The sequence below is a fragment of the Pipistrellus hanaki genome (assembly GCF_964339955.1).
Source record: "Pipistrellus hanaki genome assembly, chromosome: 13".
Classification (NCBI taxonomy): domain Eukaryota; kingdom Metazoa; phylum Chordata; class Mammalia; order Chiroptera; family Vespertilionidae; genus Pipistrellus; species Pipistrellus hanaki.
Genome location: NC_140515.1, coordinates 30,070,173 through 30,092,508, shown reverse-complemented (window position 1 = coordinate 30,092,508; position 22,336 = coordinate 30,070,173). Strand labels below are relative to the sequence as shown.

The 22,336-nt window shown below is 60.6% G+C and overlaps 1 protein-coding gene across 4 annotated transcripts in view; it reads right to left on the bottom strand.

Moving 5' to 3' along the window:
- Positions 1 to 22,336, bottom strand: part of GRIP2 (glutamate receptor interacting protein 2) — a 75,280-nt gene that overhangs the window by 15,145 nt on the left and 37,799 nt on the right. For 3 of the 4 annotated variants that reach the window (XM_084902561.1, XM_084902562.1, XM_084902564.1), the window contains exons 2-14: positions 10,564 to 10,644; positions 10,151 to 10,286; positions 9,251 to 9,396; positions 8,223 to 8,309; positions 7,628 to 7,703; positions 6,067 to 6,212; positions 5,045 to 5,192; positions 4,773 to 4,942; positions 3,514 to 3,642; positions 3,119 to 3,268; positions 2,721 to 2,907; positions 1,803 to 1,948; positions 998 to 1,078 (exon numbers count right to left, since the gene is read on the bottom strand). In XM_084902561.1, coding sequence (XP_084758687.1) covers positions 998 to 1,078; positions 1,803 to 1,948; positions 2,721 to 2,907; positions 3,119 to 3,268; positions 3,514 to 3,642; positions 4,773 to 4,942; positions 5,045 to 5,192; positions 6,067 to 6,212; positions 7,628 to 7,703; positions 8,223 to 8,309; positions 9,251 to 9,396; positions 10,151 to 10,286; positions 10,564 to 10,644 — 1,683 coding nt within the window. Of the gene's footprint in view, positions 1 to 997; positions 1,079 to 1,802; positions 1,949 to 2,720; positions 2,908 to 3,118; positions 3,269 to 3,513; positions 3,643 to 4,772; positions 4,943 to 5,044; positions 5,193 to 6,066; positions 6,213 to 7,627; positions 7,704 to 8,222; positions 8,310 to 9,250; positions 9,397 to 10,150; positions 10,287 to 10,563; positions 10,645 to 19,995; positions 20,054 to 22,336 lie in introns of those variants that run through there. The other variant, XM_084902563.1, reaches the window with a different exon arrangement.

The window sequence follows — 22,336 nt, the reverse complement described above, 5'->3', positions numbered from 1 at the left end:
AGCAAGCCCTGGGGTGGGGCTGCGGAGTATCCCACACAGGAGCGCAGTACTGGCCCCCTGTTCTCAGAAGGCAGCCCTTGGGAAATGGTGTCCCAGCGTCCCTTGTGTCTGACCTGTGGTCAGCCCAATGTGTGTGCTGCCCTCACCAGGGTGGACACCGGCCAGGAGGCCACCTCAGCAGCGGGCAGTGGTGCTGTGGCCGGGTGGGTGGGGTCTCCACTCCCCTCAACCTCACTTTTCCCCCCTTTGGGTCCCCAGGATAGAGCTGGGCTGAGCCAGGCTCTGACTCCCTGGCCCCCCCAGTCAGCCTCATTTTCTCCACTCATCAATTCATCCTTTAATTGTTCGTCCGTTCATCTGATGAAAAATTCACTGAGTAGCGACCGTGTGCCAGGAAGGAAAACAGCAGTGAACAAAAAGACAAAGACCCCGGCCTCCTGGAGCTGCCAATCACAGATAGTCAACACGATTTAAAGGGAGCGTGTCAGGTGGTGGAGCGTGCTGCGGAGGGAAGTAGAGGACAGGGGCGGTGCAGAGGGCAGAGCCGTGGAAAGTCAGGTGGTGGGGAAGGCCCTGCAAAGCGGCAGTGAGCAGAGGCCCGAAGGGGGTGGGGGTGTGAACCAGAGGCCAGGAGGAATGCAGCCTGTCGGGGGGCAGCCCGGAGGCCGGCAGTGGCCGGGGCGGCCAGGGGGACGGCAGGAGGCAGTGTCAGAAGTCACGGAGACCAGGTCACAGAGGGCTTCACCCCAGGGGGACACCCAAAGGGGCTGCAGACTCCCCTGGAGCAGAACGGGAGCCTAAGGCTCTGAGAAGCTCCAGTCTTGCTTATGGCGAGAGCCGGGCAGTGCGGGGCGCAGGGCCCGCCAGCCGGTCCCCCCCAGAGCCTCGCCCCGGGGCCAGGAGGGGTATCTCGCTCCCAGCAGGCCGGCTCCCGCGGCTCCCGGGGCAGGCGGAGGGGATGGGCAGGAGAGGACCGCACGGCGGGAAGGGGACTCACAGCTGATGGTGATGCCCAGCTCCACGCCGCGCCTCTTAGGCAGCTTCACGTGGAAGGTGCCGCTACTCGGGATGACGGACTCTGGGTGCAAACAGAGGGGGGCCCGGTGAGACCTCGCCCACGTCCACCCCGTCCATTCCAGCCCGGAGGGGCCGGCCCCATCCTGCTCCTTACAGCCAAGAGGGGCGAAAACTGACGGGCTGGTTCACGGCAACCAATCCGCCTGGGCAGAGTGGCGCCCGGGACTGGAATCGGCCTCACGCCTGGGATCCAGGCCCGGCCCCGTCTGGATCCAGGGGTGACTTCCTGAGCCTCAGCTGGGCGTGTTCACGGATTTACCTCATCGAACACAAGCCACATACCCCGCAGTGAGAGGATTCCAGTCACTGTGCCTACCAGAAATGGGGGAAACTGTTCTGCCCAAGGTCACAGACGGTCCAAATCACAGGGGCCCGAATTCTAACCCGAGTCCTGGTGCAAAGGCAGCCCTGACACTGGTGAGCGTGGAGCTCCTTCCTCCGCCCAGGCCTGCCTTCCCGCAGCGAGGGCTCAGGCCCGCAGCCGTGCCCCAGGCGTGAGCAGCACCGAGCGGCAGGAGCAGAGGGCCCCGAAGCGTGAGGACACGGCGGCGAGGGGCACACACACACATAAGCACACACACGCACACACGCACGCACACATGCACGCACACACGCACATGCACACACGCACACGCACACACGCATACACACACGCACACGCACACGCGCGCGCACAGGCATACACAAACACACACACACACACACACACACACACACGCACGCACCTGCCACGTCGAACTCGACCTCCAGCACGACCTTGCGGGCCAGCGCGGCGTCCCGCAGCAGCTGGTTGGCCTCCTCCATCGTCCCGTCCTCGGTGGCGATGCCGTTGATGGACAGCACGCGGTCCCCCACCTGCAGCAGCCCGCACCTGGCCCGCGGGCCCCGCGGAGGGGAGAGGCTCCGTCACGGGCTCGCCCTCTGCGCAGGCGGGAGCCAGAGAGCCCCCGGCGGGCTACCCTGCGACTCCGGCTACGGGTCTCTGCCTGTCCAATGGGGACGATGCCGTGCCTCATAAGATGTACATATACACAGAGAGAGGACTCTGACCTAAGCTGGCCAGACATCCCGATTTTTAACAATGTGTCCCGATCAGGACTTTTTTTAAAACGCCGCGGGACTCGGGACACATTGTTAAAAATTGGGACCGTGCCGAAACCCGTTTGGCTCAGTGGATAGAGCCAGTCTGCGGACTGGAGGGTCCCAGGTTCGATTCCGGTCAAGGGCATGTACCTTGATTGCGGGCACATCCCCAGTGGGGGGGTGTGCAGGAGGCAGCTGGTCGATGATTCTCTCTCATCAATGTTTCTGGCTCTCTATCCCTCTCCCTTCCTTTCTGTAATAAATCAATAAAATATATATTTTTTTAAAAAATCGGGACTGTCCCGCCAAAAGTGGGACGTCTGGTCACCTGACTCTGACCTCAGACTGCCAGGGGCTCGAGTCCTGTGACCCTGGGCAAGTGGATCAGCTTCTCCGCACCCGGGTTTCCTCATCTATCCAGGGCTGGTTGGTGGTGGGTAAGTGCGGTCCCGCGGGAAACCAGGCCTGGCGTGTGCCTCGGTCTCCCCGGCTGCCCGCGAGCGACCGCGGGAGAGCGGCAGGCCCCGCGGGCAGCGGGCCGGGGAGGGGCGCAGGCTCACCGCTCCGCCGGGCTGTCCGGCTCGATGAAGCGCACGAGGGGCGGGGAGGACAGGGTCTCGGTGGCAAAGATGCCGCCCTGGAGCTGGAGGCCGAAGCCGCTGAGTGGGTCGCCGCAGAGCACGACCTCCGTGGTCTCCGTGTGCACGATCTGCCCGCCGGGCCCCACGGTGCTGGAGGCCAGGGACACTGTGGGGTGGGCGGGCGCGGCGCTCAGCGGGGCCGCCCGGCCGGGACTTCCCGCGGGGCCACCCAGCCCGGCGCCCACGGGCCTGGAGTCAGGGGGGCCCGGGAGTCCTGACTCGCTCTGGTGCCGGCCAAGCCACGGCCCATCCTGAGCCTCGGTTTCCTCCTCTGCACCACGGAGCCGTGATTCCCACGTGGCAGGGCTGGGGCTTACATGAACTCCTGTGCTCCCGCCTTCGCTGCCTCCGCCGCCCCATCGTGGTCCGGGGGCTCATGGGCTGGGCTCCGCGGGGAAGGGTGCTGGGGTGGGCGCAGGGCACCGTGTGATTCAGGACCGGTGAGGAGAAGGGCGTGGAGGACACGGCTGGGGGAGATGAGACATGGCCGGTGAACCCCGGCAGGGCCCTCCCCCTTCCTGCCCAGCGGTGCCAGGAAGCCGCCCACCCGCAGGGAGCCGTGGGGGTGCGGTGTGAGCCCTGGGCCCCAGGGACTGCAGGGTGTCCACAGGCCCAGGGAGACCCAGCTGCCAACAGGCGAGGTGACGCTGGGCAGGCCCCTAGGTTTCCGCCCCCTGAAACATGCACAGGCCACAGCGGGTGGGCATGTTACATCGGCTCTGGTCTTGGCCGGCGGGTGCGGACCAGGTGGGTGCCGTCCGGTAGTGGCCGGGCCGGGGGCTGTGGCAGGAGGGCACGCAGGGGGCCCAGCGATGTGGCTGCTCACTTCTCTGCACCTTCACTGTGGACATTGGAGGAAGAGAAGAAGGAGGAGGAGGAGGAGGAGGAGGAGGAGGAGGAGGAGGAGGAGGAGGAGGAGAAGGAGAAAAGAAGAGGAGAAGAGAAGAGAAGGGAAGGGAAGGGAAGGGAAGGGAAGGGAAGGGAAGGGAAGGGAAGGGAAGGGAAGGGAGGAGAGGAGAGGAGAGGAGAGGAGAGGAGAAGAGAAGAGAAGAGAAGAGAAGAGAAGAGAAGAGAAGAGAAGAGAAGAGAAGAGAAGAGAAGAGAAGAGAAGAGAAGAGAAGAGAAGAGAAGAGAAGAGAAATATGTGCAGGACTTGACGGAGTCTGAACTCACCACACCTGCCCTCCCCCCGCTCCGCCCTCCTGAGGCTAGGCTCCCGTCTGCAGGGGAAGTGAGGAAAGCAGGACACAGATCCTGAGCGTCCCCTGAGCCAAGGGAGGCAGTCAGGGTTCGGCTCCTGGTGTGCTGGGCGCTGTGCTGGGGGCTCAGCCGGGGGCAGCAGGCACAGGGGAGGAGCAGCAGGCCCCGCCGAGGCCCCAGCGGGAGATGGTGGAGGAAGATCGGAACAGGCGACTGCCTCCCCACCTGCCCCACCCGATCACCCAAACTGGCTGCCATGTATCCGGCTCTTCCTTCTGCTGCGGGCTTGGAGGGGCCCAGTCCATGTAAGGAGGGTGAGGACCCAACACTCTCAGCCCGTTGATTCTGCCTCCCTGCACTGCACCCCACCCTCGCCCGGGGCCTGGCGACTCTGGAGCCAGCTGCCAGGTCACTCAGACAAGTCCCCTAACCCCACTGTGCCTCCTGGGCACTACCTGCACAATGGGACTAAGACAGTGGCCACCTCCTAGGCCCGTGGTCGGCAAACTGCGGCTCTCGAGCCACATGCGGCTCTTTGGCCCCTGGAGTGTGGCTCTTCCACAAAATACCACGGCCTGGGAGAGTCTATGTTGAAGACGTGGCATTAGAAGATGTTTTAAGTTTTAAAAAGTTTGGCTCTCCAGAGACATTTCAGTCGTTGTCCTGTTGGTATTTGGCGCTGCTGACTCATAGGTTTGCCGACCCCTGTCCCAGGACAGCGGGGAGGATCAGAAGGAGTTGTCACATGGGACGTGCCCTGAGGGGACCCACCTGCCTCCGAGGGCCTCGGGGGCCGCCGGCTGTGGGGCGCGGGCAGGATCTCCAGCTGCACCTTCTCGGGCACGCTGGCCAGCAGCTTGGTGGCCTCGAGCAGGGAGCAGTGCTCGGTGCTGGTGCCGTCGATGGACAGGATGTGGTCTCCGGCATGCAGCGCCCCGCTCCTGCCAGAGGGGGGCAGAGGCAGGGGAAGGAGGAAAGCTGGCCTGGGTGGCCTCTTCCCTGCCCACCCTCGTCACCATGGCAGTGCCCAGCCTGCGCCTCACCTGTCCACCACGCTGGCCGGCTTGATGCGGTCGATGGTGATGACCGGCTTGTTCCGGTGGGAGCCGGTGGTGAGCGAGATTCCCAGGGCGGACCCCGGCGTCTTGGTTATTTCCACGATCAAGGGCCCCGAAGCGTTGGCCACCGTGTCTGGCGCACGGAACGAAAGGAGAGTTTCGAGTGCAAATACCAAGCGCTTTGGTCCCTAGCCTCGCGCGGCTGTCTCAGTTTAATCCTCACTGCCAGGCTGGGATCGCTGCACCCATTTGACAGACGAGAAGACCGAGGTGTCTCTGTCCACATGCACACGGTCACTGTGCAGCAGAGGAGGGGCAGGGGTCTGGGTCTGAGGGGCTCTGGCCGTGGGCTTTGCCGGGCGATGCTGCCTTGCTCACATTAATGGACAGCCTGCTGCACACCGGCCCCGAGCTGTCGCGTCTCCTGAACCCTCCCCGGCCCAGAACACGGCACCCGCTGACCCGCCCAGGGGCTCTCCAACAAAGCCCAGCTCCCGTGCTCCCGGTCCCACCGCCAAGTCCAAACGCCAGCACATCGGGCCCGCTCGACCTCCATCCCATTTCCTGGATCTGACCCCCGCTGTGTGCTCCTCGGCCACCAGCCTGGTCCAGCCACCACCACGGCCTCCCTCCCCCTCGTTGGCTGCACATGAGAACGCCCCTCCCAGCCTTCCCCATCTCTCTCCCTGACTCCTGTCACGGCACTCCCTGACACCTGGCAACTCTCTCTACATGTCATTCTGGTTACGGCCCATCTCTCCCCACCAGGACGTCAGCTTCCTGAGAACGGAGACCTCCGTGTGGTCCTCAGCAGAATGCCCGCTGCACCGAGCAATGCCCGGTGCACAGTGCTCATTGCCCGGAGAGGCCCAGGGAAGCTATGTACGTGACTGGCCCGGGCCACCCAGCTTCTGCAGGGGTGAGGACCTGTGCCCGCTATGTGCTCCCCGGCCCCGGGGCCGCCTCCTGCCCGGCCCTCCCCTCCCCTCCCCTCAGGCCCCGCTCACCTGGAACGGCCACGTCATACTCCACCTGGAAGAGGGCCTCGTGGCTGCACTGCCGCAGAGCGGCCAGGGCCACGGCCAGGCTGGCCCCGTGCAGCGGGATCCCGTCCACGCTGAGCAGCCTATCGCCCGCCTTCAGAGAGCCCTCCCTGCGGGGAAGGGCCCGGTCACTGCCCTGCCGAGAGGGCAGCGGGAAGGCGGGCACCGAGGACAGAGGAGGGGCGGGGAGCGGGTTAAGGAGAAAGCCAGCCGCGGGACAGGCGAATGAAGGAATGCATGAGGGAGTGACAGGATGAGCGACTAGGAACGTGCAGGAGAATTCGCGGGCGGGGAAGACAGGAGTGGGGTCAGCTCTGACATCTCCCACCCCTCCTGATGCTTAAGAAATGTAGTCCTGCTGAAACTGGTTTAGAGCATCGGCCTGTGGACTGAAAGGTCCCGGGTTCGATTCCGGTCAAGGACATGTACCCTGGTTGCGGGCACATCCCCAGTAGGGGGTGTACAAGAGGCAGCTGATCGATGATTCTCTCTCATCGGTTTCTAACTCTCTATCCCTCTCTCTTCCTCTCTGTAAAAATTCAATAAAATATATTTTTTTTAAAAAAAGAAAAAAGAAAAAGAAGGAGTACTCAAAAGAAAAAAGAAAAAAGGAATTCCGTCCTGGCCCAACCCTAGAATGCCTGAGCTGGGCGGGGGGGGGTCCTCGGGACCACGACCCCCCCTCCCCCGGGGACAGAAGAGGGCGCCCAGGACCAGAGAAGTCGTTGGCCAGCCAGGGCCACACAGCGTCAGGAGGGGCGATCTGGATGCCTCCTGCTGCCCATCACAGAGTCCCTCCCCCTGTCCCCCGGGCTTCTCAGCAGTGATTCTGTCCTGGGAACCAATTCCCCGGGCGCCCTGGGCGGGGCCTGAGCTGGGGTTCGCCTCGGCCTGGGTCAGATGCCCCAACAGGTGGCCCAGGCTATTCTGGGCGGCTCTATGAATAGCTTGTTGCAGGGCCTTGTTCCAGGACAGATTTAGGTTTCTGACAAGGCCGCTCCAGGCTGCTCTTAAAATGGCCAGGGCATCTCCACTGGGACCCCGGGCGCTGGGAACGGGGCACATTCCTCCTCCAGTCCCCCCTCCTGCGTGTCCGGGCAGGGCCAGATGGGCAGTGCAGCCAGGGCTGGCGGGTGGGGGCGGGGGCTGAGTTACAGAGGGCCACGGCGACGCCCATCACCATGCCCCAAATCTTGGGGGCTAAAATACTGGACCCATTTCACAGAGAGGAAAACTAAGGCCAGGGAAGGGAAGATCAGTGTGACACTAAGGCTCGTCTCCCACGGCCCCCTGGAACAGCAGAATGTTGGGGACGAAAGAGCTTGGGGGTCTCTCTCATTTGGGGTTTCGTCCTGGCTCCACCCAATACTCCCTGAGTGACTATGGGCCATGGGTGGACTCTCGCTGGACCTCGATGTGCTCATCTGGAGAATGGGCACAGAGGCCCCAGCTCTGCGTCTCCCCGAGGAGCTGGGGCCGGTCAGCGCGGTGTGAGGCAGGGAGGCTCCCTCCGGCTCCGGCTCACCTGTCGGCAGGGCCCCCCGGGCGCACGTAGGTCAGGACGAGCGGGCGACACCTGTGGCTGTCTTCGTGGGCCCCTCCTGGACAGAGTTCAGCGAGAGGCAGAACGTCACCTGTCTGTGCCTCTCCTGACGCCCAGAGACCCGGACCCAGGCCCTAGGCGGGCTCCCCTGCTTCAATCTGTTCGAGGACCTGGTCCTTACTACTCACAGACCCTCTTACGAGAGACCAGCTGCACATCCCGCCTCCCGCCGGCCAGCAGAGGACATGCCCGAGGCCCTCTCCCTGCCAAACGGCGTGCCTCCCTTCCTCGGACCTCATCCTGCTTCCTGCTGGGCCCTGATTGCGAGGCAGCCCCCACCGCCGCTCTCCATCTCAACGTTCCCCTCACGCTCCCCTCAACCCCCGACATGGCATTGCTCGGCAGCATTCTCACTTAACACGTGGCTTAACAGTCCCGGGTTCTTTAAACTCAGAAGCAAGATCTACACGACATATCCGATTTATGCACAGGCTCATTAAAGCGACACAGGACACACGCAGAATCGGCATGGGCCACGTTCCCACGCCCCGTGCCCCAGGGTGCCTCTTCCACTGACCTCTGAGGACGAAGCCAAAGCTGCTGCCCTCCTTGTAGAGAGAGACGTCCACGGTCTTCGAGACGATCCCCGGGTTGTTCTCGGGGGCTGGAGGGACACGGAGGGCTCCTTTGAGCCTCTCGGTCGCACCCCTGAGCCGGCAGCTGCCCCCAGCGCTCGCCCCCGGGGAGCCGGGGGAGCGGTCACAGAGACCACAGGAAGGGCAGATCCCTCCCCGTGTGCCGGGCAGGACAAGGGGGGCCTGCAGGGGCCTTTTCCCAATGCCCACGTAGGCCATCGCTTGGGGAGAGGAGAGGGCCTGCCCTCGCTCACGCAGGGACGATGGCGGGACTCAGGCTTGGGGGTCCATGGCTGGTGGGCTCAGGCCAGGGCTGGATCCAAACAGTGACCCCAATTTTCAAGGCCAACTTTGAAAATTCAGAGCTAGGCCACGGTGGTCAACGCAGGGTGGTACGGTGGGGAGAGGGCAGGGCAGGGGACAATTTTCTCAGCCAACGTTCCCCAAACTTGTCCCCTTAAAGGAAAAAAAAAAAATCTGCAAATAAATATGACCTATGGCCGAAACCTGTTTGGCTCAGTGGGTAGAGCGTCAGCCTGTGGACTGAAAGGTCCCAGGTTCGATTCCGGTCAAGGGCATGTGTACCTTGGTTGCGGGCACATCCCCGGTAGGGGGTGTGCAGGAGGCAGCTGGTCGATGTTTCTCTCTCATCGATGTTTCTAGCTCTCTATCCCTCTCCCTTCCTCTCTGTAAAAAAAAAAAAAAAAAAATCAATAAAATATATATATTTTAAAAAATATGTCATATGACCACGAGTTATAAGCAGGGCCCTGCCGCCTCCTGGGGACGGCATACTGGGGGTGGAAGGCAAAGCCTCTGGGCGAGGTCTGGATGGATGTGTGTGGTCAGTCTCCAGGTCCCACCTCACCCCGCCTGGCCCCCCCACCCCCCCGCCCAAGCCCAGGCGGGGCGGCAGCGGTGCCCACCCACACCCACGGCAGGGGAGAAGGTTCCGTCCAAGGGCACCCACCGGGCGGGGGCAGCTCATACTCCACCTCCAGCACCACGCGCTCGCCCACGTTCTTGAGCAGGGTGATGATCTCGTCGTGGCGGAGCCTGGCCAGGTGGATCCCGTTCACCGACCGGATGTAGTCGCCCACGTTCAGCAGGTCACTCCTGGGAGCAAGGAGGCATGGTGACGGGTGCCAGCCCTCACGCCCACCCTCTCCCGGACCCTCACTGCACAGGTGGGGAATGTAGGCTCAGAGGTCAGACCACGTCCGGGGTCACACCGGGAGTGAGTAGGAGATAGCCTGGGTGCTAACCTAGACCTGTCTGACACCCAGGCCTGGCACTGCCCCCCAAGGCCGGACTGCCCGCCTTCCCTCCTGCTGCGGGGTGCGGGGGGGGGGTCGCCCGCAGAGCTCTCACCGGCTCCAGACCAGCCTGCGGAGTGGCCAGACCACCTCCTTGGCTAGTCCTCACACGCTCCCTGCTTTCCGCCACTAATCTGCTCTGTTCAACGGAACACTGGTCAGGGCCTGCCCCTTCCAGAGAGGCAGCGATGGAGAGGCTAGCTCCCAGGTTTCATGGGACTCAGGGTCCGAAGGGAGCCAGCACAATGGTGGGACCCAGGGCCATGTGTGCAGAAGGGGCATGTGGGGCTGTGAGAGGGATGGACAGGCGCCTGCCAGGAGGATGTCCTGGGGAGTGAGACTTGCAGGCGAGAGGGGGCTCCGTGGCCCAGGAAGCAAGCACCTGGTGAACAGGCAAAGAGAAGCAGCAGCCGGGGCCTGGAGAGACAGCCCCCACTGGAGGGCTTCCTTCTGCAGGAACCGAGCTCCTGGGAGCTTCTGGAAACAACCGCCTGATCGCTGTACCCAAAGCCCCAGTGCGTTATCCACGGGCCCCCTCCCGGCCCCCTTCTCACCTGGCCGCCAGCCCCCCGGGCCTCAGGTTGGAGACCCGGGGCTTCCCGTCCTTGTCGGTGCCACCGGAGACGGTCAGGCCCAGAGTGCTGCCTTCCTTCTTGAGCAGCTCCACCACGGTGACCCCTCGGAACTCCTCTGCAGACACAGGGAAGGTGAGGGGGGCAGCAGGGGGCAATTTGGGGCCCCTAGCTCCAAAGCAAGCGAGGCTAGCTCGTGTGGTGAGCAGGGCACGTGGCTGCGTTACGCTGGGTGAGGCATTTCCTTTTTACAGATGGGAGAGGCTGGGTGGCAGGTCTAAGGTCACAGAGCAAGTGAGCAGCAGCAGAGCCAGCGCTGTCTGACCTTACCCAGAGCTCCCCGTGCCTCCAGGACAGAGAAGGAGGAAGGGGACGGGCAGAGAGGGGTCTGTTACCCGGGATGCTCTGTCTGCGGCAAGCCAGGGCCACGTCGGCTCCTCCTGCATCTTTGCCTCCTTTGGAGTAAGGCCCATCGTCTGCAGGCAAGAGAAAGAGAGAGAAGGCTCAGAGTTCCACTTTCATTTCCGTTGAGGCAAACCTGTCATGGACGTGGCCTGAAAGAGGGGTTCCTTCCGGCCACCAGCTCCTCTGGCGTCTCTGCTGGGGGATCCTGGTGGCTTCTCCTCCCTCCCAAGGGCGGCTCTGTCTCTGCTCTTGGGACTGACATTCTTCTGAACATTCCCACTGCTGTGGTTAACCACCTGCACAGCCCCGTGGGGCTGGTATTATCATTATGGGTAATATTACCCCATTAGAGGCCCTGTGCATGAAATTCGTGCACGGGTAGGGTTCCTAGGCCTGGCCTGCAATCAGGGCTGATCTGTAAGGCAACTGGCAGGGCGATTGACGGGGGGCAGGGGGCCCACTGGCACCCCCCTTAGCCAGCCTGGGGCCTGTGGGCTGGAGGCAGCTCCTGCATTAAGCATCTGCCCCCTGGTGGTCAGTGCATATCATAACGACCGGTTGTTCCACTGGTTGTTCTGCCATATGGTTGATTTGCTTATTAGGCTTTTATTATACAGGATTGTACCCATAAGGAAGCCGAGGCCCAGAGAGGGACAACTCATGGCCACAGTCACACAGCTGGGGAGCTATGCAATGTGGATCAGAACCAGGGTCTGCTGACTCCACCGCCTGAGGCTGTGCTTGCACACCTGGGGGACCCGGAGCTCCCTCGCAGGCAGGTAGGTGTCACAGCCCCTGGGAGACAGTGCTGGCCCTGAGCAAACTCCGCCCGGAGGGGCCCAATGAATGACTCTTCATGAGGACTGCACTTCACAGGGGAGAGCCATGTTCTCAGACATTCTAGGCAGCCCAAGGTAAGTCTGTCTCACCTGAGCCTGCACATGCTCCACGCCCCCCCCCGCCCCCCTCCCCCCCAGCCCCAGCCCGCTTGCTTGCCCTTGAAGAATAACCTTCCTGCCACCTTCACCCCCGCAGCTCCAGCTTGGCCCAGTGTTAAGATCATGGGCTCAGGGCTCAGCCATTCACCAGCTAGGCAGGGGTCCTCAAACTTTTTAAAGTGGGGGCCAGATCACGGTCCCTCAGAGAGCTGGAGGGCCGGACTATATGAACTACTAATTCCTACTGTAACACCTCGGCTGCGCTCACTGCCCAAAAAACCTGGCGGGCCGGATCAGACTCCTCTGCGGGCCACATGTGGCCCGCGGGCCGTAGTTTGAAGACCCCTGGGGGGGAGATCACTCTTCTCCCCTCCCCCAGCCTCCTGGCCACAGCAGGACCTAACCACTAGGTGCCAGGAGCACCCCACCCCGGTCGGTCATGACAACCCAAAATGACTTCAAACATTGCCAATGTCCACTAGGGGAGCAATATTGTTCCATCCCCTCCAGTCTCCCCCCACACCCCCCACACATACACACACATACACACACACACACACACACACACACACACACACACACACACACCTCGAGAATCACTGCTCTAGAGCAGCGGCCACCAACCTTTCAGACCTCACGAGCCACTGGTGGTGACCGCTGCTCTAGCATGAGGGTCGCAGCCCAGTCTGGGTCTAACAGAGCCCAAGTTCTCTCACTCCACTCTGCTAAGTTCCCTTGGCTTTGCCAGAAGGAGGTAAACAGCACATGAAACAGCAGTTAAACCCAGAACATTCCTGGGGCCTCCGGAGTGGGGCCCCCAGCAGCTCTGCTCACCCCTCTTCCCCCAGGCCCTCTGTTCACACCAGCCAGCAACGGTTTAGGTAACACCCCATTAAGTATAATGCCTCCCATTACAGTTCTCTAACTCGCACTTCATTTAGATTCAACAAGATGTTTCGGAGCTAATAAAATTAATAAGATTGGGTTATATCAACTGCGCGACAGCGAGGGCCGTGCTGGAATTGAAATCGGTCTTACCCTGTGCAAATGAGATTCTGCCGCTGGACAGTCCGGGGCGGACCAAAGGTAAGTTTGCTGGCCCCAGGCTTAGGAGCCGGGGGATGGTGGAGGGGGAGGTGGTCTCTTAAGGAAAGGAGGAGGAAGCTGAGGATAAATTTCTCCAAATTCTGAGCAGTAGGATCCCCAAAGAGTAGAGGGCAACAACAGTGGGTTAAAAGTGGAGTTTTGAACCCTGATGTTGAAGACAAAGGATTCAGAGTCTGCCCAGCTGGCATGGCTCAGTGGTTGAGCGCCCACCTATGAACCAGGAGGCCGCGGTTCGATTCCCTGATGCCCGGGTTGTGGGCTCGATCTCCAATGTGGGCCTGCAGGAGGCAGCTGATCAATGATTCCCTGATCATTGATGTTTCTCTCTCTCTCTCTCTCTCTCTCTCTCTCTCTCTCTCTCTCTCTCTCTCTCCCTCTCTGAAACCAATATATATATATATATATATATATATATATTTTTTTTTTTTTTTTTTTTTTTTTTTTTAAAGATTCAGAGACTAAGACTGAGGAACAATGCAGGATTCTTTCTGAAGCAAAGGATGCAGGATGCTGGCTGCTGAAGGCCCGGACCTCCTTTCCCGAGGTGTCTCTGTGGATTCGAATCCTCCAAGTGTGTCCTCTCCCTTCTCTCTGCCTCCCAACATTCAGACGTTGCTCTAAGGAGCTACTCAGCACTGAACTGAGCTGCAGGGACGTCCGTGGGGCGGCTGGGACAGCTGCTCGTCTCCACACGGAGTGGCCCCAGCCCCTTCCTTCTGCAGCCTTTTGCTGGCCGTGGGCTGAGGCTGCGGGCCATCTCTTTCCCCCGCAGCCGAGCGGGCCTGACAGTGTGCTGCAGCCAGGATCCACACAACCGTTTGCAGACAGAGTCAGTGGGCAATGAGGGAGGACTGGGCTCTTCTCCGGAGAAGGCACCGAAGTTCAGGCTGTGACTCTGAGGAGGTGGAGGCCACGCCACAGAGGTGAACTGCCGGACAAAGCTTCTGGCCGCATGCAGAAGGACGTGCATAAGGAATGCTACCGTGTTTGCTGGTTCCTGTTCAGAGGGGGTACAGCAGACCACTGCCACAAGCTTTCGGAAAAGGGACGGAGGCAGTGTGCAAACCAAGAATCCAAGCAGGGCCCGAATGACCGCTGGCTGTGTGACTTACGTCTCTATTTCTCCATTTGTAAAATGGGGAGAAGGAGGGGTGATCCCTGCCTCTCCATCACTGGCTCTAGCCAGCCCAGGCTTGAGAATTTGAAGAAATTATTTTATTTATAGAAACCCCCCCCCCAGGGGGGTCAGGCCCCTGTCCCCCGCCCTCAGAGAACATGCTCACGCTTTCCCACTCCTTCGTTGTTTTTTTTCTTGTTCTGAGACCTGGTAATTACATGCTTAGCGATGAAGGCTTTTCAAAAACATCTTTCCCACCAATTTTCAGCTGGAAGCGTGCATAAAAAAACACAGAGATATTTTTATCCTCGAGTTTCTTTTTTCCTGTCTCCTCCTTCCAGCAATGAGCAATTATGAGCTTTTGACTCCAGTCCATCCATCCTGTAAGAAGGCGCTTCGGAGGGAAACTCATTTCTGCGGCGATGCCAGCCGCCCTGGCTCGTGTGGGCTGGGGGGGGGGGGGGGGGGCGTGGGGGCAGAAGGGAGGGACGCTGTACCCCGAACAGCCCCGTACACCTGGTCCCCAGCCCCGCTGTGCCCCGGGTTGGTGGGTGGGCTTCTTTTTATTTCATTTCTCTCGAGGGCGTTGCTAATTTGCCTAATTATCTCCATCTCTCTGGAGCCCCGGGCAGAGCTATTGAGCTTTGACAAAGGAGAAAGGAAGCCAGCCCCTGGCCTGGCTGCCTTTGCCAGGACCCCCTGAGCAGGAGAGAGGGGCGTGGGAGGGGGTTGCTAGGAGGGGCTACTGGCTCAGCCTTGATGGATGCATACTCTGCAGTCCTCCGGGAAGAAGCGTTCCCGTCTGAAAGGGGGGACCCCTGAGAAAATGAGGGCCCAGAGAGGCTCAACGTGGGGCGAACGGGAAATGACAGCAGGACGCCACGCCGAGGCAGCTGCAAGGCCAGCCCGCCCCCATGTGCTGATGGGGAGCAGAGGGCCCCCCCTCGCCCCCGGGTCTAACCATCCGTTGTGCCTGGCGGCCCCTTGCTGACTCTCCGGGGGAACCTACTGCAGCATTCCCCGGGGCCCGGCTACTCCTGGCTGGGTTGACCCTCACCTCTGAGGGCGTTGCTGGTTTGGTGGGAAAGAAAGGATGGACCTTGGATGGAGGCAACTTCAGATTCTGATTCCAAATCTGCTGCCAACTCACGGCTCTGGGTCAGGGCCCTGCTCTCTGACCTCTGGGGCGTCGCCTCTGCCCAGTCGGGGTGCAGTGCCCACCGCATGGGCTGGTGGGAGGGATCGACTGTAGGGCACCGAGAAACCATGAAAGATGGCAGTTCTGCCGAAACTGGTTTGGCTCAGTGGATAGAGCAACTGTCTGTGGACTGAAAGGTCCCAGGTTCGATTCAGGTCAAGGGTATGTACATTGGCTGTGGGCAGGGGGTGTGCAGGAGGCAGCTGGTCGAAGTTTTTCTCTCTCATTGATGTTTCTAGCTCTCTATCCCTCTCCCTTCCTCTCTGTAAAAAATCAATAAAATATATTTTAAAAAATAAAATAAATTTTTTAAAAAAGAAACATGACAGTTCTCCCACTGCCCCCTTTAATTCCTTCATTAGAAAAGTTTTCCACACTTCCTTTTACCTCTCTGCACACAATATGCCACCATTGCCACCCAATCCAGTGGTCGGCAAACTGTGGCTCGCGAGCCACAGGCGGCTCTTTGGCCCCTGGAGTGTGGCTCTTCCACAAAACACCACGTACGGGCGCGCACGTACAGTGCGATGGAAACTTCGTGGCCCATGCGCAGAAGTCGGTTTTCGGCTCTCCAAAGAAGTTTCAGTCGTTGTCCTGTTGATATTTGGCTCTGTTGGCTAGGGAGTTTGCCGGCCACTGGCCTAATCCTCACAGCTTCCAACTACCTGGTAGCATTTAGTCTAGTCCAGTAATCGGCAAACTCATTAGTCAACAGGGCGGCAAACTGCGGCTCGAGATGGTAACAGCTCCTATGGATGAAACGCGGGGCCTTGTGCTGTGTGCTTCATAAGCACTATCCCATTGAGTCCTCCCCACTCTCTGAGGTGGCATGAGTGCTATTCCCATTTGGAAGATGGGGAACCTGAGCCACAGAGAGGCTGAGCAGCTTCCCGCCTTAAGGAGCAGGGCCAAGATTTGACCCGAGGCCGCGTTCTACGAACTTTAAAATTATCACCCCTTTATGCGGTAGGTACGGTTATTGTCCCGCTGTTAGAGATGAGGAAACGGAGGCACAGGCGGGTTTACACGCCCAGGGTCACACGGCTCCTAAGTTCCTAAGGGGCAGGGCCAGAGGCCCCTCCCGCCTCCACCGCCCCTCCCATGACACACCTGGGCAGACTCAGGGACAATGCCCCCGGCCCAGCCCCAGCCCCTGTGGGAACTCTTCACAAATAACACCCCTCTCTCTGGCCATCACAGCTGGACCAGGGCGGACAGCTGGATGGAGATGCACCGAAGCTGATTCTGCTCGAAGGGACAGCCTTACCCTCACAGCTGACAAGCCTCCCTAGACGCCAGCTTCCGGGACGTGTCGGAGGGAAATGTGGAAAGATCAACGCTGCCATCTTTCTGTTGTACGCACGTCTTTAAGGGAAGGACTGGAATTCAGGCCTGCTTGGCCCTCTACAGGCCACATCCTTTACCCTGGGCTCTGCTCTCTCCCTCTCTCAATCAGGGGCACCCTAGAGGCAGTGCTGGCCGCCAGGAGCCCCCACTGTCCCTCCCTCCAACCCCAGGGGCAGAGCTCAGGCACCCACAGGCGAGGCACGCCAGGGCTACCAGGAGCCATCGGCATGACCGGGAGAGCTCCCGCGAAGTGTGGAAAGCAAGCGCCCGGCTCTGGGCCTGCAGTCACACTCCGGGTGGCCCCAACATCAGGTGGGATGGGGTGCAGGCTCAAGTCAGGCCTTGGCCTTCTGCCTTCCGAGTCCGTGCTCTCCTGTCTAACTCTGAAACCAGCAACGTCAAGGAACATGGCCTCAAAACCGAGCCACCCAGGGAGCCATTTGATTTCCCACCAGTGGATGCCTGGATCAGTAAAAAGACTCAACTCGCCCTGTTGAGAGGAAAAGCAAAATTGCCATCACCGTCCCCTGGGCTCCCTGACTCCTAAAGATCTCCCCTTGGCCAGGTCTGCTCCTCGCTATTCTCCGTATGGGATGCGTGCCCACCCCAGGGCCTTTGCACTGGCTGTCCCTCTGCTCTGCTCCCCTCTGCTCTGGATGTTTCTTCTCAGACATCCCCAAAGCTGCCCCCCTTACCTCCTTCAGGAACCTGTCACCTCAGGGAGTTCTTCCCCAGCCAGTCTGTCTAACCTGCACCCCCCACACACACACCTCCCATCACCTTCCTTCTCTGCTTGATTTCTCCTCATAGCATTCAACGCCATCTAACAGACCTGACTTTTTTTTTTTTTTTTAAACTTTGTTATCTTATTAACTATCTGCCTCTCCCCCGCTAGGACATCAGCTCCGAAGGCCTTGGCTATTGTCTGCCTGTTCCCTGTGCCTATCTATGTCCAGCACAGGGAGCCTGCATAGGGTAAGGGCTCAGTAAATAATGTTAGATTCTACCTGCAGATCAAGAGAATGGGACTCAAAGAGGTAGAATGAGCAGTTCAGGGTCATAACATCAAGAAGAGGCAGAACCAGGATGCAAACCCAGGCCTCCCGGACTCTAGGCCATGGCTGCCGTGGCCTCCCTGGCCTCTGTGGCCTCCACAGTCTGGAGCCTGGGGTCCCCCAGGGCTACAGCCCCTGCTGAGGCGCAGGAGGGTGGGCCTGTGCAGGGATCCAGGTTGTCTGGTGAGAGTTCCCCCAGAGGAGAGGGAAGCCCAGGCTGCAGACGAGGGACTACACACACACACACACACACACACACACACACACAAGCACTGCCCAGCCTTCCTGAGTGGCATGGGCTCAGGAACAAAGACCACTTTGTGGCCCGGAGTCAGGAAAGAGTGAGCACTGGGAACAGGGTGGGGCGTGAGAGAGGAAGCTGCTGCCAAAGTCTGTGTCCGTGCTTATGGGGCGTCCCAGCCCTGCTCTCAGCCTTTCCTCAAGGGGCCCGGGTTCGTGGAGGGTGAACAAGTCTCCCGGGAGCAAGACCGAGTATGGCCAGAGGACAGGCCCAGTATGGCCAGAGGACAGGCCCGGTATGGCCAGAGGACAGGCCCAGTATGGCCAGAGGACTGGCCCAGTATGGCCAGAGGACAGGCCCGGAACGGGGCTCGCACAGGCAGGAGTCCTTTGGGGCAGAGAAAGGGCACTGGGCGGTGTGTCCCAGGCCTGGTGCTCATGGAGAAGCACTGCGAGTGGCCTGTCTCCGCGGGGCCTCAGCCTCCCCTGCAGAATGCTGAGTGTGTATGGAGTGGCCACCCATTGGCTGCCCTGGCCCCCTGCTCCTGGGGAGGCCACATAACCAACAGGCCTGGCCAATCAGAGGCCCAGTGATGGGCCAGGAGAGGGCATGTGACCCACGTTGGGCCAACCAGAGCAGTCCTGGGACGTTTGCTGAAACTGCTGGAATGGCCCTTCCTTGGGGAGAACTGAACTAGGTAACCTTAAACTTGAAGGTCCTGGGGCCTCTGGAGAAGAAAAGGGTCTGCCCGGAAAGGAAACGGCCTAAAAAGAAGCATAAACCTCACGGAGTTCACTGTTCGAGTCCCAGCAGTGCTAAGTGAGCAGCTGGATCCAGCTCTGCCTGAAGCTCCATCTTTGCATTTTTCTTAAAAAGAGCTTTGGCAGCTGTAACCAAAGGTTCTGTGACCCGGGAAGGGAAGTGGGTTGGGGCTGCGGTGGGAGGGCGGGGGTCAAGCAAGTCACCAGAGAGAAAGTCGGGGAGACCATGAAGGGCCTTGAAGGCCAGGATAAGGAGCTGTAATCAGATTTACATTTTAGTGAGCTCCCAAAAGGAGCGTGGGGAGAGGAGGAGGAGGAGGAGGAGGAGGAGGAGGAAGAGGAGGAGGAGGAGGAGGAGGGGGAGGAGGAAACCAGGAGGCCAGGGAGGAGACTGAGCAAAGGATCAGGCAGGCGATGCTGAAGCCTCGGCCTGGATGGAGGCAGAGGCCCCATAGGCGGGGAAGACACCTCCCTGCCAATCCCCAGGTGAGGCCTCTGACCTCTGCAGGACGAGGTGACCCCACTCATGGGGGCCTTAGGTCAAGAGGACACAGGTGCCCGGGCCAGGAAAGCAGTGTCTCCATTTATAGCGCCATCGCCAGGAGGGTGCAGGAGGGAGCGGGAGCAGGGATTCCAAAGATGGAATCCCAGCTTGGCCACTTGTGACTGGGTAGTCTTGGACAAGTCACTAAACATCTCTGTGCCTCAGTTTCCCCAACTGTACAGTGGGGAGAATGGTCCTGAACTCAGTGTTGTTGTGAGGATTAAGTGAGAAAACGTACAGAGAGAGCTTAGGATAGAGTACGATCTGGCACAGAGTTAGATCTCAACAGCTGCCAGCTATGGTTTGCATTCTTCTTATGTGGGGTCAGAGGGTAGCCCTGCCTCTCCCCTGGCCATGGGTGGGGAGCCCTGCGGTACTCATGTGCAGGCCAATCCCAAGCCAGTCCCTGTGTGGCAGCTGTAGGGAAGACGGCCAGGTCTGTGCCTCGGTTTCCTTACCCGTCCCCAGTCCCTCCCTTAGGAGTCGTCGCCAGGCGGGAAAGTGAGTATATGGAGTGTGGGGAGGGACTGACAAGGGCGGCCCCAGGGCGCAGAGTGAAGGACGGGGTCCTGGCTCCGACCAAGCTCTCTGCTGGGGAGCACGGGCCAGCCGGCAGGCTAGGGGACAGATGGACAGATGGATGGAGCAACTATGTCTGCCCCAGAGCCTCTCCCTGAGTCCCAGTCCCGGCCACCTAGGAATGAGGCAGCTGTGAGCCCCCCTCCCTCCCGACTGCACCCCCAGAGCCCCAGGCTCAGCAGCCAGGGCTTCTCCCTCCCCCTACAAGGCCCAGGAGCCCCCTCCACACCACACCTCTGCTCCACACTCTGGGCAGGGAGCTCCCTCCTGCCAGCGCCTGCCAAGGTGGGTGCCATCCCCGAGGTGCCCCTGAGGGGCTGGGCACTGCCCTCTGGAATTCCCCTGGTCGTGGCCTGGGGCACACAGACAGCCCTGCCACCTGCTCACCCTGGCCAGGGGTCCCGCCCCCTGCACTCTCTCCAAGCCCCAGGTCTCTGGGGAGTGGCAGTCCCACGCTCAGCCATCCCAGTCCCCCATCGGACAGCAGTGCAAGGAACCAGCCCACCCCTCTGCCGACGGGGCCCCCGTGACTCACCGGCCTCTTCAGGGGTCTCCCGGTGGAGCCCACACAGCATGTCTGCTATTGTCCCTGCTGCCCACTGACTCCCTGGGGAGCCACGCTGCTCTGCCCCTCCCACACCCTCGCCAGGGCGGGGCTGTGGGAGAGAAGCGCCCGGCTCCCACTGGCTGGGCACGGAGTCCACCCACTGCAGCGGGCGGCTCTCTGCTTAAAGGGGACATGCTGCCGTCACGCCTGGCTTCTGGATGGGGTTCGACACCCTCTCTCCCGTAGCCTGGGCTGGAGACCTTTGAGGATGGCATGCGTGGGGTCTCCCCCCGGAGCCCCAGGCAGATGGACCCCAGGTCCAGATCAGCTCCAAACTTGCCCGGGGACTTTGGCAAGTTATTTGCCCTTACCAGGCCTCAGTTTTCCCATCCAGAGAGGGGGAGCAGTACCTTTCAACTTCCCTTTAAATAGCAGATTCCCACAGAAACCCCAAGACAGAGCCCAGTGCGGCCAGCGGATAATGCCAGGGCACGTCTGTAGGTCTCAAGGTAGAAACTCTTGTGCTTGGAGCCCTTCCACTGACATTCTGGGCAGAGGTGACTACTTTCCCCGCGCCTCAGTTTCCCTTTCTGTAAGGTGGAGCTTGCGGAGGGCGAGCCCAGCCGCCTGCCCCATGGAGCACCCCCCGATGCCCTGCTTCCTGGGAGGACTGAGCGAGCCGGGCTGAGGATCTGCCTCTGGGCTTGATGGGCAGGAGCAGCTGCTCACAGCTCCAGCCCCAGCTGGGCCTCAGCCCCGCACACTCCTAGCCCGCTCCACGCCAGCTCAGGACGTACCCTGACAGCTCTGAGGGACTCCCGGGTCCAGCTCTCAGCTGCTCCTGCTCCCAGCCCACCCACAGGTGCTGGCACCAACCGAGGGGACCCCATAGGTACTTCGGAGAGGGGTGGGTGATGGTGACCCGAGGCATCCAAGCCTGTGATGACACGGTGCATTCCGTGAAATGCAGCACAGGATGAGGCAGACGAGGTCCCGGCCCCCGGGGGGGCTCTTGGATACATGGGAACAAGCAGGTCTCACAGCAAAGGGGAGCATACTGCCCAGTGGTTAGAGATGGGCGGTTTCTTCTGATGGGTTCTCTCCTGAGCAGCAGTTCCCACCACACAACGCAAACAGAGTTCCTGAGCCACCCTCTCTGGCTCCTGCCAACCCAACACCTTCAAAACAGTCCAGCATCTAAGCCTGGGGTGGGGCCTCTTGTACCCCTGTATCCATAGGTTTGTGGTCCTCCATTGCTGCCTTCTGCCTTAGGGGTACCCCCTCTTTGGGTGACTGCAGGCAGGTCCTAGGGGGCAGGGGCCAAGTCCCAGGAGAGGTTCCCTTGGGCCAGCAGTGAGGCCGAAGGTCAAAGAGAAACCCCAAGATCTCAGCCATGGGAGGTGTGGGCGGGTCAGAGGGAGGACCGGTAGCTGGCCCAGGCAGAGGAGGGGGTGCAGGCCCTCGATGGGGGTCACGGTGCCGGGCGACGGTCAGCACAAGGCTCTCGACAAAGACCCTGACCGCCCCCAGGGACCAAGGGCCACTGGGAGGCAGTCCCAGCTCCACGCCCAGCAGGAGGGAATGAAGCCTTCTCAGCAAGTCAATGGCTCTAACAGACATCTGCCTCTCCCTCCCCACCTCCACCCCCCACCCCGCACCCTCTCCCTCATCTACAGCCCTGCAGGGGAGGGGGGCTCCATGGCACAAGAGAGCTACATCCACCCCCCTCCCGTAAGAACACATTTGCTCGCGGTACAGATGCATTTAAATGAGCTAGGAAGACGGGCGGGCGGAAAGAGCTCGCCGTGTTTGTCTTTCTCGCCGCTCCTGTGGAATTTACTTTGTGGATGAGACGCTCCGGGAAAGGTCAGGCCGTGGGTTATGGGAGAGCGTCCCTTCAGCGTTTCTCTGGGTGCCCCCCCCCCCGCCCGCCATGGGGGCGGGCACCCCCGGAGACGGTGGGAGCCAGGGTCTTCCCTCGGCCCTCTGTCCCCCTCCGCCCATCGAGCACACTGGTTTTGGTTTTACCCACGAGTGTGTTTGGAAGCAGCGGTGGGTCCATTCTGGGACAAGGCAGGGTTTCAATAAGCCATCGGTCCAGAAAGGCTAAGTAACTCGCCCAAGGCATCCAGCAGTAAGGGTGGATGGAGCCAGCTTCACCTCTAAGAGGTCTGTTGTTGTTTTTTTTTTAATCCTCACCTGAGGACATTTTATTGATTTTTAGAGAGGAAGGGAGGGAGAGAGATAGAAACATCAATTGGCTGCCTCTCGTATGCACCTCAAGGAGGGATCTAACGCACAACCTAGGCATGTGCCATGACCAGGGACC